This window comes from Scleropages formosus, chromosome 16 (assembly GCF_900964775.1).
Source record: "Scleropages formosus chromosome 16, fSclFor1.1, whole genome shotgun sequence".
NCBI classification, from domain to species: Eukaryota; Metazoa; Chordata; class Actinopteri; order Osteoglossiformes; family Osteoglossidae; genus Scleropages; species Scleropages formosus.
In genome coordinates, this window is record NC_041821.1 from 25576863 (window position 1) to 25593203 (window position 16341).

Here is a 16341-nt window from a genome sequence, read left to right on the forward strand (position 1 = left end):
AATTTCCGTTTCTTGAGGTGAAAACTCTTGATATAAGCCCATATCTGCTGAAAGTTTGTGTAATTCTTCTTTTAGTTCATTGAGCACTTTATGGGTAAACATTTTATCACGTTCTGCAAATTTGCCATTTTTAATAAAATATGTAGCCGGGGGCGCGGTGACGCAGTGGTGCAGTGGGTTGGACTGGGTCCTGCTCTCCAGTGGGTCTGGGGTTTGAGTCCTGCTTGGGGTGCCTTGCGGCGGACTGGCGTCCCGTCTTGGGTGTGTCCACTCCCCCTCTGGCCTTACACCCTGTGTTGCCGGGTGGGCTCCGGTTCCCCGCGACCCCGTGTGGGACAAGCGGTTCAGAAAATGTGTGTGTGTGTAAGTAGACATTGACATTCTTCATCCCACCTGGGAACAAAGTTTTCTTACACTTCTAGGAATGTGCTTTTTGGCTTTTTCCATAATAATTTTTTATGAATTTATTGCATAATTCATTTAAGTTATCTTTAGTTGGTTCTTCAAGACTGCTTATAGCTTCTTCAACGTCCTTAGCAAAGTTGTTCCAGTCGGCTTTCCACAAATTCCAACATTTAACTGGATAGCTTGGTGTGGGCATGATCAATGCAGGTTGTTGTATTATAGATGGTCTATGTTGTGATCTTGGGAAAATACCCAATATTGTTCTTGTTGGGCTGATGGTTTTTGGGTTGTCACATTTTGTTGTGAAAGCGAGGTCTGGATTTATGCCATCTTCCTGAGTGAAAACTGGCTGGTTGCTTGTTCTCATAAAGAAGTTGAAGGTCAGCATTTGATGCCCAGTTAAATACTTCTTCTCCACAGGCTGAATTATTGCAGACGTGTTGATAATTAAAGTCACCAGCATATATTGCTGGGTGGCTAAAAACTGTGAGAGATGTAAAAACCGCTTTTGGTGGTTTGTACATGTTCACTAATTTGACTCCATCGATATGCGCAGTTATCCATTGAATATTGTTGTTTCTTGACGAAGTTGTCACCTCAAAAATTTATACATCTGACCTTGCTAGTGTGGCCATACCATGATGTTCCTCATGTATAGCTTTAACTAGGTTGAAGCCAGGTATCTTTACCTGATCATCGGAGTTGGTGTGCGTTTCTTGAAGTAAGATTGTAACTGCATTATGTTCAGTAGCAAGCTGCTTAATGATATCACATTTGGCAGGTGTCAGTCCTTCAACATTAAGTTGTAGAGCTGTTGGGCCAATCAAGTCTTGGAAGGCTTTTCTCTGCAAAGTTTTTTTTGTGAAGTTGCTTGCATGGTAGTAGTGAGACCAGTTTGATCAATCTGAAGAGCGCTTAGCTGTCAGGGACGTTGCCTGAGGGTCACCGGGAGAAGGTTGCTCTTCTTGATGCCCAGCTCTCCACTGACGATCCCCATCCAACCTGACAGAGCTTGAGTGCATCTGCAAAGAAGAATGGCAGAAAATCCCCAAATACAGGTGTGCAAAGCTTGTTGCATCACCCAAGAAGACTCAAGGCTATAATCACTGAGAAAGGTGCTTCAACTAAATACTAAGTAGAGGATCTGAATACTTATGTCAATGTGTTATTTCAGTTTCTTAATTTTTAATAAGTTTGCAAAAATTTCTGAAATCCTGTTTTTAGCTTTGTCATTTTAGGGTTTTGAGTGTAGATTGTTCAGGGAAAAAATAATTTAAACGATTTTAGTATAAGGCTGCAACATAAAAAATGTGGAAAAAGTGAAGGGGTCTGAATACTTTCTGAATGCACTGTACACTCTTGTCCATGAAACTCATTTATTCATTAACTGAATTCATGAATTAATTATTTAGTCGTCATGCAGAATCATAGTAGTCCACAGTCTGTTCCAGAAGCACTGATAAAATTAAGGTAAATTATACAGATTAATTCACTCATCATCATCATTTTGGATATATTTTGATATAGTGCATGTATACTGTATATGTACATATTTATATATGTCCAAATTATGTATAGCCACAGGGGGCGCGGTGGCGCAGTGGGTTGGACCAGGTCCTGCTCTCCCGTGGGTCTGGGGTTCGAGTCCCGCTTGGGGTGCCTTGCGACGGACTGGCGTCCCGTCCTGGGTGTGTCCCTTACCCCTCTGGTCTTACGCCCTGTGTTGCCGGGTAGGCTCCGTGACCTCGTATGGGACAAGCGGTTCAGAAAGTGGGTGGGTGTGTGTGTGTGTGTGTGTGTGTGTGTGTGTGTGTGTGTGATGTATATCCATCCATCCAATTTCAATAATCACTTATCCTAAGCAGAGTCACAGTGAGCTGAGCCTATCCTAGAAGAATTTGGTGCAAGTATTAGAAAGGGGTACAGCCTGGATGGGACAATGTATAGTGTGTGATGTTGCACAATTTTACTGTAAGAGATGGCATATGTATATACAGTAGTATGCTTGTTTTTTTTTTAGCCCAGGTATAGGGCAAATGTTCATCTGCCTCATGTAAGCATACTGCTGTGTCCAATGCAGTTGTTTTGATGCTGTTTCCTGCAGCAAAGTGCGATGAACCTTTGGCTACGCCCCTCTCCCATCAAGCCTTCACCAGCTCCTCCATGTTTACCAGTGGGTATGCTCCAGGATACGCCAAGCTGAACAGGAGAGGAGGTATGTTAAATTTCCCACTGATGGCACACCATTTAGGTTTATGAAAACCCATGCTATCCTCTTCCAGTAGCATCCTCCTTATAAGTTCTCTGCACAAAGTATACAATAACAACAAATCCTTGATTTGATTTGGCCAGTTTTATTCTCTAGTTAAACTATATGGCTGCATCCTCCTCTTACATGATTCAGTTTTTTTTTTTTTTTTCTCCCTCCACATGTTACTAATGCAGCAAAGCAATTGCAATGGAGTAGTGAAACAAACATTTTCTATTTTCTGTACGCTTTGTAATCTTTTTCTTGCAACTACATTAGTAGTGTGTGTATGTATGTATACTGTATGTATACACAGACACACACTATTTATGTAGCTGCAAGAAAAAGTTTGTGATTTTGTGAACCCTTTGTAATTACTTGATTTCTGTATTCATTAATGGAAAAGTGTGGTATGGTCAAGTTATGATAATATCATTAACAATCTGCTTAATCTAATAACACACAAGCAATTGTACCTCTATTTGTCAATGCTGAATACATGATTTTTGAAATTCACAGTCCTATTGGAAGGAGTATGTGTATAGCTAGGGGGCAGCTAGCAGTGTACTGGTTAGCACTGTTTCCTTTAAACCCAAAGGTTACAGGTTCAAGATTTACCTTTACCTGTAGTACCTTTGAGCAATGTACTTATGCTGAATTGCTCTAGTAAAGCTACCCAGCTGTATAAATGGGAAAATACTTATTAGTGACTTAACATTGTAATTTGCTTTGGAGAAAATCATCAGCAAAATGTATAGTAAAACCTTATTTGTCACTGCAACTGCAGCAACTGTATTATAAATACATTAACAGACACACATGAAAACTGTTTATTGTCCCTGCTATGGTCAGCAACAATGTGAAAGACTTTCAAGATTTCCTCTTTCTGCAACCTACAATAATCTCAGAAAGATTTTAAATTGTGGAAATCCATTGCTTAATTGATTTTAAATGATTTGGCACTATATACTACTAAAAACTGTGAACGGACGACATGTCAAATAAGTGCCTTAAGTCTTTGAAATTAATTTTCTGATTATTATTCCATTGTTACTAATATCTGTGAATGTTATATTTTGTGTTTTTCATGTCTTTAATGTGGCTGAAATATCCTTGGTTTGCTTTCTCTTGAAAAATAAATTCTGAATAACAGTAGGACTAACCTACTGAAATAAAGTGAAAAAATATATGAAATTAAAAAAGAAATAAAACAGTGCAGAAAGCACATTCTTTTTTTCTTTGAAGGGCTGGGCTGTGATGAGTGTGTTTTTAGTTTCTCAAAAAAATGAATAGGATTTAAGATGAGAGATTTTATACACCAGCAAATTCTTATAATACAGTCCATACAAGGCCCTGACATAGAACAGGCACCTGATCTGATGGCAGAGAACGCCTCCTGAGATAATCCTTTCAAGATATTTAATCCGACAGACAGTAAAAGACTTGAGATAAGAAGCAAATGCTTGTAAGTTTTTTCTTGTTTTGTTAACCAGTATGGCACTCAGCATTCTTGTTTTGCACACTAGTGCCAGAAAAATTATGTGGTCACAGTTGAAGGTATGCCGCTCCATTCCAGTTGCCCAAAGACCAGCCTCTTTCCCTCAACCCATTTCACAAATCCCAGTGTTACCAGTCTTTTTAAAATTATTATTCTTTAAAATTTAAATACAGAATAGAAAAACAGTAAAAATAGAAAAATGTATGACAGACTTATATAAGTCTTTCCTAGAACACTTGGGTCCATGAACAATTCTAAAACGTAAAGCTATTTCTAAGCATAAAAAAGCTTTTTACTTTTTATCTGACTAAAAATCTATTATTGAATTTCCACAACATTTTAAACAGAGTAGTCCAAACCTTTCCCACTGAATGTTTCCGAAACAACCATTGTAATGGAGCATTAGACGAGAAACTGCTGCCTCCAGTTTTTTTTCCTGTTCTTTTTTTTTTTTTTTTATGGCAAGCACTGCCATAGCAGGTTGTCTTCAGTGTATTCTGGGTAGTGTCACTGTACACTTCTTATTACACACACCATTCAATGCTTCAGCAGAGCTGGCTGCTCCATTACTGCTTGCTGTTATAACACAAAGGAAATATGTGTCTTTGCCTTACAATTTAGGTCCATTATTTTGTGCACTTTTTTATTGTTATCCTTAGTTTATGGCTGTGTTTCCTTGTGTATAACTTCTGTTTGTTATGCCTCTCCTTAATTCTTATCATAAGTCATCAACCTTACTTTTGTAACAGTGCTTGGAAGTGATGTGGAAGTGAATTCTCATTGACCTTCTTACTAATGACATGTAATACACCATGAACGTAACTGAAAATATGAAGTGGCAGTGTACATCACCTCTTTCTGATTCTCCACATACAATGTTCTTGTTTTGCATCTTGATGAACCTTTATGCTTAGTTAAACAGCAGTCAAACGAGGAGAATTAACTCAGTTTCAGATGTGACACAAGTGTGATAAGACCACCAGCAAGCAGTATACTATTAGCATGTGTCGCCACGTCATCCTTGCCGCAGTGAGCTAACACCTCCTGTCCCATGCTTGCGGTGGGCACTCATCCTGGTACTTGAAGGATGGGACCCCAAATGAAAGCTCATTATCCAGCCCCTCTAATGATAGGCACCGTCATGAAGGACTGTCACGGTTAATGAATCCCGCCCACACCCCATGTGAGTCCCTGACTCTGTCCCTTGTACCCAGTGACACATCGCTGAATCTGACTTCTGATTGGCTGAAAGAAATTGTGCAGTGATAAGGCTCATTAGTAAAACATCTGCTGAAAAGTAACATTGTCTAAAATGCATAACGTGTTCTAAAATGAATGATGGGGTTTGAACAATTGGCCATGGTTTCCCACAGGAAATGAATATTTTTCAAATTAAAAGTCAAGCTAACAGCCATTATTGAACTGACATCGTAAGGAGCCTCTTTGTAGGCTTATGACATTAAATGGCACCCTCAGCAGCACAGGTAAAAATTTTAAATAGCATCTTCTATTGGATCTCAAGCATATATCTGCTCAAGGCTGCCAAGTGAAGTGCAAGCAAATTCACTCTCCTTTAATTCCCATTGTGACAAATGTCTTGTTCATGGGGAAAAAAAAGGGCATTGAGTTAGGCCTTCTCGTTTCAGTAGACTTTATTCTGGAACTTTTAGGCTGGGAGAGGTGTTAGGAAGATCAGAAGCACAAGTGGTTGTTCTCAGTTTCTCGCTCCAGAACAACTCCTTCCTCACTTTTAAATGGGCTTAAATAGGGGAGTCATATGGTCCATATACAGTATGGCAGTGGTAGTGTTTTCTGCTCCATTCTGTATATGTGTTTTGTGTTCTGTACACTCTACATCTGTCTGTGAGAGCATTGTTTTCCCATATGCCACATGAAACATTTGGCTTATTCTTTTTTGTGAATTACAAGGAAATGTCTGAAATGCTCTAAACTTTAGTCAGGCATTAGATTCCACCCCTGCTGCACCAATTTTTGTAACAATTTAAGCATCTGATCAACAGTACTGAAGGTGTGGACCCTCAGAGGGGTGTGATTCCTGGGATTACTACTACAAAATGTTTGACACACATTTTTTCTAATTGAACAATATTCCTTCTCTTGAGTAAACTCATTAATTTGCATTTTATTTTACTGTTCTACCAGGAAACAGTGTCATTCGGTGTGCCTCATCCGTGCTTCATTAACTGAATCAGTTTGTACCTCAGTGCTGGTTAAAAGCCTTTGCTTTGGGCTGTCAGCAAAAAACATGGTGCAGTGCAGAAATAATTCCTGTAATTGCTTGCCTGTTGCAGCTTTGCTAGACAATCAGGTTTTAAAACAGAAACTGTTAACAGTTTCTCCAAAAAAGTTTTCTTCCCCCGAGAAAGAAAAAAGTGTCCTGCATACTGACTATAGTCCAGTGAATCATTAGTGAGCCATAACAGAAAATATTTTATTATATCCTGTTTCTCTCTTTTATACTGAACATCACTTGTATTAAAGTAAGTTTTATATTTCAATTAATCCAAAACAAGGGTTAAAAGGATCAGTTTTTAATGCAATTACATCTTTCACTTAGTTCTGTTGTCTGCATAAGTTATGAGGTGGGATGAAGGGACAGCTGGTAGTGTAATGGTTAGTGCTGCTGTCTTTGTATTCAAAGATCTTGGGTTGAATCCCCACTTCTGACTGTAGTCCACTTGAGCAAGGTACTTACCCTAAATTGCTCCTGAAATATTACCTACCTGTATAAATGGATAAATAATTGTAACCTTAATATTGTAAGTTAGTTTCGAGAAAAGTATCAGCTAAATTAATAAATGTAATGATAAAGCGATGTTTGGATGTATAAAGGCTGAGCACAGAGAACTGCTAAAGCTCAACAACAGAAAGGCTAAAGGGCATTGGATTTCAAGAAGTTCAAAGATCTACAGTGCTCAGTGGCCACTGATAGAGTGGATGTGCTGGGGATGTACAACTACAAAACAGAGGACAATGTTGCATTTATTTTCTCAGGAGGCTCAGGTCTTTGTAAGTATACAGGCCAAATATTCATTACTTTGTGGCAAAGCCTTCTATAAAGTTGCACGCTGGAGCAATAGCATTTTTACAAGTGATCACTAGAGTCACATTAAGCCACAATTGGGGAAAAAAGTAGACAGCTAATTGATTAGTGGTTAGAACTCCTATTTACAGGTAATACTTTTTGTATTGCATTGGTGTGTCTCCTAAGGCATAACCTGATTTAAATATATATCTATATTTGTAATCCACCCTATTTCAAAAACCACTTGTCCTGAGCAGAGTTGTGGTGACCCAGAGCCAATCCTTGAATCATTAAGGGCAAGGCTGAGGGGGGTACACCCTGGATGGCATGGCAGTCCATTGCAGCGTACCAAAACACACACACACTGTCCCCCACCCATTAAGGGCAGATTAGAGACACCAGTCCACTTGAGCTGCATGCCTTTGGGAGGAAACCCACACAGACACAGGGAAAACATCCAAACTTCATATCAGCTGAGCAGGGATTGAACCAATGTTTTCTTTCACCACCCACATGGTGTCTGGCAACAGTGCTACTTGCCACACCAACATGACACCTGTTTTTATATATATTAACATGTTAATGTTAACATTAACATGCCACATTATTGCAAATGTGTGACTCTACATTTGCATTTCTGTTCCAATATACCTGCATTATAATTAAATGAATTACTTTTGTATGGATGTTTTTGCATCATCAAAGGAACAAAACCCATTCCATTTCTCTACGCACAAGCAGATAATCAAGATGTGATTCCTGTGTCAAAACATTTTTTAACCTATTTGCTGTTTGAGAGAAAATGTCTTCTGTTTGTTTTTCTCATATGTGAACGCAATACAGTCCAGAAAACCAATCTGGTGTTTTGTTTACACAAACACAATTGGATCCCAGGAATATCCAGAGGTCTAAAAATGTAGATATACTTATTTGGGACTAGCCACAATGTGTTTCTTTCAGGCAACGATTACCAGCTTCCCTTGATGTAGGCAAAACCAATTACATTCGATTCATTTTGATTCATTTTCTTCTTTAAACTTATTTTTTGTTAAAATAAAAAAAAAAAAATCTGCAAAAAATACAAAATCTTCAGACTTGGGAAAAAACTAATCAGAAACTTTTTATTGAACTGAAAAAGGAGACAATCCACATGAATTAGTCTCAAGAGAGAGATATTTAGTCTTTTTGCCTTCACGTGCACTTGTTGTATCTACATTTTACCAAACCATTACAGCCATTGCTGTGTCTGAAGACTTGTCTGGAATGAGTGGCTTGTTTACTGTTCATTGGATGTGGCTGAAAAATATGGTCACACTGCGAGTTCAGACAGCTCGAACCATGTTCCTGCTGGGCCGTTCCTGGACTGTATAAAGAAGTGCCTGTCCCCTCGGGGGTGCAACGATGAGGTGATGCAAAACCTGTGGCAGGTGTGCCCTGCATGTGTCTCAATATGTCCACCTCCTGCCTTCGAAAGTGGAGCTCTGATCCTCACCTACAGGAGAGATAAGATCCTAGTGGGGTGGTTTGCCTACTTCAAAGTCATTTATATTTATATTTATATTTATAGAAAATAACATTAAAATAGGTTCCCTCAAAAATATATATTAAAAAAGAAGTTACTAGTTAACAAGTAATGTAGTGGTTAGGGTGGTTGTTTTGCAGTCTCATGGTCCAGGTTCAAATCCCATTACTGCTGTAGTACCCTTCATTGTGGTACTAACCTTTAAGTAACACAGTAAGAGTGTTCTATTATGTATTTAGAGTCTTTTATCTGACATTATTACTTACCTTGGAAAAGGCTGTAAGCTAAGAAAAAGGTTAATAACAGCAATAACTACATAGAGTGTGCTGAAAGTTGCTTATGAGAAAGGAAAAGGTGTGCAAGATGGGGGGTGGTTGAAATTGCCCTCACAGCCACAAAAAGGGCCTGGGCAACAGTGGAAGAAGGGAGATGGGGCAGCAGATGGAAACTTCTGAGATCAGGCTTGGATGTGGATAATGGGTTATGGATAATGAATAATGGATAACGAACAATGGATACCTGTGGGCACACACACACACACACATTTTCAGAACCGCTTGTCCCAGACAGGGTCACGGGGAACCGGAGCCTACCCGGCAACACAGGGCGTAAGGCCGGAGGGGGAGGGGACACACCCAGGACGGGACGCCAGTCCGTCGCAAGGCACCCCAAGCAGGACTCGAACCCCAGACCCACTGGAGAACAGGACTGTGGTCCAACCCACTGCGCCACCGCACCCCCTTACCTGTGGGCAAATAGGTGTTATTGATATGAGATGGATGTAAAGGTATTCTTAGGGTTTAATATGTGAATTTCTCCCCAGACTGCAAATGGCCAAGTCCCATCATATAAATGGGCTCTCAGTTTTATTTCACACCTGTGTTTTATCTGTTAGTGACTTCAGCTGTTATTTTGAGCAGGTTTCAACAGGATTTCATGCTGTTTTTAAAAGAAATCCCTCCTAAACAGAATGAATGAAATTCCACAGATCAGTCACTACATCGCATATGTGACATTCACTAAACAGGTGCCTGACAGTAGTTTTTAAATATAAACGTAAAATCTGTTTGAAGGTGCCAATCTGTCACATCCCACGGGGTCACTGCCCCTCCTGGTCAGAGGCGGCGCCACTCAGTGCCGCTAGGTAACGCTCACGTATCACCTCACAGTCTCATAGGACACGGAGGTATAAAAGGAGCCAGCGGAGCAGAACTACTTGCGGATTCTTAATCAGCGGTTTTTATTGTGCTCTCTTGGCGATTTGTAGTCTCGTGTTCTCTCAGTCTGTTTCCTAGGTGTTCATGTTCCAGTCCCGAGTGCCCGTCCTGTCAGTTCCTGCCTCTTGTTCTTCAGTCCTGGTTCATTGTTCCAGTCCGGTATTTCGTCACGTCTCGGGGTTGTGGTCAAACTCACAGAGTAGCGTTTCACTGTTCACCGTAGTTCAAACACCGTGTGTGTTTCCTGGTCTCGTGTTTCCTGTTTCACTTCCACCGAGTGTCTTACAATACGCACAGTGCACTTTTAACATCACGCCGCACGTGAGGTCATTTTACATGTCGTCTGTGTTTGGACGTAATAGCAACGCGCGTCCGTGTCGGACTCCCGTCCGGACGCTACAGAAGAATCCACCTGCTAATATGACTTCAGCAGAATGGCGTGAACTGGCGGAACTGACAGAGGCGAACCAAGAACAACTCCGGGTTTGCACAAACGTCGCTCGCCACATCACGGATCGATTGGAGTGGTTGACATGACTCCTCAGTCGCTGTGGGCATGGCGCCAATCCGACCAGTTCACAAACGCATTATTGGCAGACATTTCTTCTTGATCATCTTGATGCCCCCTCGTGTCCCCGCGCTGAGCCTGCGGTTGCCCTATGTGACAGTGAGCCGGCTAAAGCACGCAACATTGTCAGCTATGTAAGGCTCGAAGAACAGTGCGTCAGGCAGGGAGCAATACGACTCAGTAATGGGCGTTTGACAGAGGAGGAAAGGAGGCGCCGTTTTCTGCAACGCTTGTGCTTTTACTGTGGAGCTGCGGATCACGTTCAGGTTTCCTGTCCAGTGCGGCCACCCCGTGGATCCCAACGGACCGACTTACTGAGTGATGTATCTCTCAATACCTCCCTGTTGATATTACCAGTTACAGTATCCTGGGGTTTGCAGCAACAGAAGACAAAAGCTATGGTAGACAGTGGCGCTGCAGGGAATTTCATGGATTGTGATATTGCCGCGTCCTGGGGCTTGCCCTGTGCCCCATGCTCCAAACCCCTGGCTATTAAAGCTATTGATGGCGCTCCAATCAGGTCTGGGCGTGTAGAGCAGCACACAGAGCTCGTTACTTTGCAGATAGGGCCACTCCATAAGGAACAGATATGGTTCTATCTGATTAAATCCCCTGATCACCCCATTACTCTGGGATATCCGTGGTTAGTCGCCCATGACCCTGTTATTTCTTGGAGTGCGGGAAAACTGCTGTCTTGGGGAAAGCAGTGTCCCAAACATCTGGAGATGTCTTGTAACTCCACATCCATAGAGAGCCCTAATGCAGATCTGCCCCTGCAGATTCCAAGGGAGTACGCAGATCTAGTGGCGGTGTTTAGCAAACACAAGGCTGCAGAACTGCCCCCTCATAGACCTTGGGATTGTGCGATAGATCTTTTGCCTGGCACTACACCCCCTAGGGGGCGGCTATACCCTCTTTCCCGACCTGAACATCAGGCAATGGAGGCTTATGTAACGGAGGCACTAGAAGCCGGACTAATCCGGCCGTCTACTTCTCCAGCTTCCGCTGGCTTTTTCTTTGTTGAGAAAAAAGACGGGGGTTTGCACCCGTGTATTGATTATCGGGGGCTAAATGCCATTACTGTGAAGTACCCGCACCCCTTGCCTCTTATCACGTCGGCCCTCGAACAGGTTTCCGGTGCTGCCATCTTTACGAAACTGGACCTTAGGAGCGCATATAACCTGGTTCACATTAGGGAAGGGGATGAGTGGAAGACCGCCTTTAGCACCGCCCTAGGCCATTATGAGTATCTGGTCATGCCTTTTGGCCTGGCGAATGCACCTTCCGTATTCCAGGCTTTTGTTAATGAAGTACTCCGAGAGCTGATTAATCGCTCAGTATTGGTGTATCTGGATGATATTCTGATCTTTTCTCGGTCCCATGAGGAGCATATTGTACATGTCAGGGAGGTGTTGCAAAAGCTAGCAGCACATAAGCTGTACGTGAAAGGGGAGAAGTGCCAGTTCCATGTGCAATCTGTGGATTTCCTGGGGTACATCCTAACACCCAATGGGGTTACGATGGATCCACAGAAGGTCTCAGCAGTTCTGTCATGGCCCCAGCCAAAGACAGTAAAGGACCTGCAACGGTTCCTAGGCTTTGCGAATTTCTACAGGCACTTCATAAGGAACTTCAGTTCCGTTGCAGCCCCGTTGACTGCTCTGTTAAAAGGAGCCCCTAGGCGCCTGACCTGGACCCCTGAGGCTAGTCAGGCCCTTGAAGACCTAAAGAAGCGTTTTACTTCTGCCCCAATCCTGAAGCACCCTGATCCCAAACTGCCCTTTATTGTGGAAGTTGATGCTTCCGAGGCAGGGGTAGGGGCGGTGCTCTCACAGCGCCAGGGAAATCCCCTGAAGCTCTATCCATGTGCGTATTTTTCACACAAAATGTCACCTACTGAAAAGAATTATGATGTAGGAAACAGGGAGCTCTTAGCCATAAAGATGGCCTTGGAAGAGTGGAGACATTGGTTAGAGGGGGCTACTCACCCATTTTTAGTGTTGACTGATCATCGGAACCTGGAGTATGTGCAGAAGGCAAAGAGGCTCAATTCCAGACAGGCGCGGTGGGTCATGTTCTTCACCAGGTTCCGTTTCACGGTGACCTATCGTCCTGGCTCCAAGAACGGCAAGGCCGATGCGCTGTCCCGCTTGTTCGAGGTATCGCCTCAGCTCTCCCCACCAGACACCATCTTGTCCCCGAAGCAGTTTGTGGCTCCTATCCGTTGGGCTTTATTTGACGATATCCAAGCGGCCCAACATCAAGAACCCGGTCCCAACGAGCAGTCCCAAGACAAAGAATACGTCCCGTCCACCGTTCGGTCCGAGCTCCTACACTGGGCCCATGATGGTCCAAGTACAGGACACCCAGAGGTCAACCGAACCTTTAAGCTCCTCTCTGAACGCTTCTGGTGGCCATCCATGAAACAGGACGTAAGAGACTTCGTCCTTGCCTGCACCACATGTGCCCAGGCCAAAGTCCCACGGCAGCTGCCAGCAGGGCTTCTTGAACCACTCCCAATTCCAAATCGTCCATGGTCCCATATAGCAGTGGACTTCCTTACTGATCTTCCGTGTTCTGATGGAAACACCACCATACTGGTCATCATAGATCGCTTTTCCAAAGCCTGTCGACTGATCCCTCTGAAAAGTCTGCCCACAGCCCTGGAGACCGCGGAACTGTTGTTCCAACATGTCTTCCGGCTGTATGGCCTGCCAGAGGATATCGTCTCGGACAGGGGACCCCAGTTCACCTCAAGGGTCTGGAAGGCCTTCTTTGCCCGCTTAGGAGTCTCAGTCAGCCTCTCCTCTGGTTATCATCCACAGTCTAATGGGCAAGTGGAATGCCTCAACTAGGAGATTGGACGTTACCTGCAGAGTTACTGTGCTCAGAATCAAGCAGATTGGAGCAGATACCTCCCCTGGGCAGAGTACGCCCAGAACTCCCTGGCCCACTCGTCCACAAACTTAACTCCTTTCCAGTGTGTGCTTGGTTACCAGCCTCCGCTGTTCCCGTGGACGATGGAGACCAGTGGGTTGCCAGCGGTAGACGACTGATACAAGAAGAGTGAATCGGTGTGGGAATCCGCACATATCCGTCTCCAGGAGGTGGTGTCCAGCCAAAAGGAGAAGGCCGACAAAAGGCGTAGGACTGTATTGTACCAACCGGGGCAGAGAGTGTGGTTGTCCACCCAGGATCTCAAACTACATTTGCCCTCGAGGAAGCTTGCCCCCCGTTTCATCGGCTCATTCAAGATCCTGAAGAGGATCAACCCGGTTTCTTACCGCCTTCAGTTGCCCTCCCATTATCGTATCTGTCCCACGTTTCATGTTTCGCGCCTCAAGCCCCATTGTGTTTCCGCCCTGCAGAGCCCAGCAGTCTCTCCACCTCCACCGTTGGATGTGGATGGTTCTCCTGCTTACTCCGTTAGGGCCCTCCTGGACTCCAAACGGAGACGGGGTACGCTGTTCTATCTGGTTGACTGGGAGGGCTATTGGCCGGAGGAGCAGTCTTGGGTACCAGCACGGGACATATTGGACCTGGCTCTTATTGAGGACTTCCATAGGTCTCATCCAGATCGGCCTGCTCCGTGACGGCAGGGGCGACCGCCTACCCGCCAGCGTCCTGCGGCTGGAGCTGCCCCTGGTGGGGGGGGTACTGTCACGTCCCGCGGGGTCACTGCCCCTCCTGGTCAGAGGCGGCGCTACTCAGTGCCGCTAGGTAACGCTCACGTATCACCTCACAGTCTCATAGGACACGGAGGTATGAAAGGAGCCAGCGGAGCAGAACTACTTGCGGATTCTTAATCAGCGGTTCTATTGTGCTCTCTTGGTGATTCGTAGTCTCTTGTTCCCTCAGTCTGTTTCCTAGGTGTTCATGTTCCAGTCCCGAGTGCCCGTCCTCTTAGTTCCTGCCTCTTGTTCTTCAGTCCTGGTCCAGTGTTCCAGTCCGGTATTTCGTCACGTCTCGGGGTTGTGGTCATACTCACAGAGTAGTGTTTCACTGTTCACCGTAGTTCAAACACCGTGTGTGTTTCCTGGTCTTGTGTTTCCTGTTTCACTTCCACCGAGTGTCTTACAATACGCACAGTGCACTTTTAACATCACGCTGCACGTGAGGTCATTTTACATTTCGTCTGTGTTTGGACATAATAGCAACGCGCGTCCGTGTCAGACTCCCGTCCGGACGCTACACAATCATCATAGTGGGAGAACCCTCATAAAGAAATGTTAATGTATGAAATACACCTGGCCCTTTTGCTGGTTCACTTGGGCCCTGACCTTAAAATCCTGTTGAAGCACTTGAAAGCAATGCTGGTTTGCACTGAAAAAAGTGATTATGTATTTCATACTGTGTTTTAAAGTAGTGTGTCCTGAGCAGAGTGAATTATGAAACAATTCAAAATAATTCTATAAAATTCTTACTGTGCTGAAGCAGTACTCTGTCGAAACATGAGATGTAACAGTAGACATAATGTACCATTTTGCATTCAGAAGAACAGCCCGTCTCCAGAGGCCATATTCATAAAAACTTCTGAGTGCTGGATGTTGCCCTTAAGTGGAAATTTAATGAACAACACAGCTCTTTGCCTAAGTTTGGGTCTGCCCAAAAACTTTTTGAATTGGTAGAAGAGAGCACTACTTAATTTGTGAAATAGAAACGTAAAATATTTTGAACTTAAAAAAAAATGAAATTGTCAAGAAAGGTTTGAAAAATGAAACATGGAACAGATTTAAAGTTTTCTTTTTTTGGGGGGGGGGTGGGGCGTTTTTAAAACAAGTCTTTGTTTTATAAATTTAAACAAATAATTTCTTACTGAGGGGGTGCAATGGGTTGGACCGGGTCCTGCTCTCCGGTGGGTCTGGGGTTTGAGTCCCACTTGGGGTGTCTTGTGACGGACTGGCGTCCCGTCCTGGGTGTGTCCCCTCCCCCTCTGGCCTTATGCCCTGTGTTGCCGGGTAGGCTCCGGTTCCCTGCGACCCCATATGGGACAAGCGGTTCAGAAAGTGTGTGTGTGTGTGTGTAATTTATTATTATTGATGGCCATAATGTATTATTAAAGTAAATTTAAAGTGAAATTTAACCTAGTGCTACCTACAGCATTGTATATTCTGAAGTGTGTCTTACCTTGTGTACTCTTTGCCAAATGTCTGTCACTGCCACCACAATAACCGCTCAAAATCATTTACAAAATTCTACATTTATTCACTTAGCAGAGGTATTTCTCCAGAGTAACTTACAATGCATACTATGTAGTGTTACTACCCCACACCTTATTCACCACAGTGACTTACACTGCTAGATACACTACTTACAATGGCTCAGTCATCCATACATCAGTGGAATACACACTCTCTGTCACTCACACGCTATGGGGAACCCGAACAGCCTGTCTTTGGATTGTGGGAGGAAACCAGAGCAGCCAGAGGAAACCTACACAGGCACAGGGAGAACATGCAAACTCAACACAGACTGAGCAGGGACTGAACTCACATTCTCTCACACCACCCAGGTGCTGTGAGACATTAGAGGTACTCACTGTACCACTGTGCCACCATGCTGCCCATTCTGTTTGGTCAGTGTATTAAAATTAATCCAAAGTTAAGTGGTGTTTTGCTGAACCAGCTCACTGTTACATTAAAAATGACAAATTCTGACATGAACAGAGCTTTACCCCTCGGATAATGTTGAAATCTTACTGGTATGCAGCCAAAGATTACACCTGCTGTAGACATACTGTTACAGTCCATTTGGGAGTTCTGTTGGTGCCCAAATATATCAATCACAGACACGTTCATAATAGTTCTGTTTAACTTTATGATCCTGTGCATAATCTC

General features: G+C 43.6%; 1 protein-coding gene across 4 annotated transcripts in view; it reads left to right on the plus strand.

The window, feature by feature from the left end:
- Positions 1-16341, plus strand: part of LOC108919681 (contactin-associated protein-like 2) — a 392807-nt gene that overhangs the window by 157636 nt on the left and 218830 nt on the right. For all 4 annotated transcript variants that reach the window (XM_018727885.2, XM_029258941.1, XM_029258940.1 and 1 more), the window contains exon 2: positions 2510-2620. In XM_018727885.2, coding sequence (XP_018583401.2) covers positions 2510-2620 — 111 coding nt within the window. The remainder of the gene's footprint in view (positions 1-2509; positions 2621-16341) is intronic.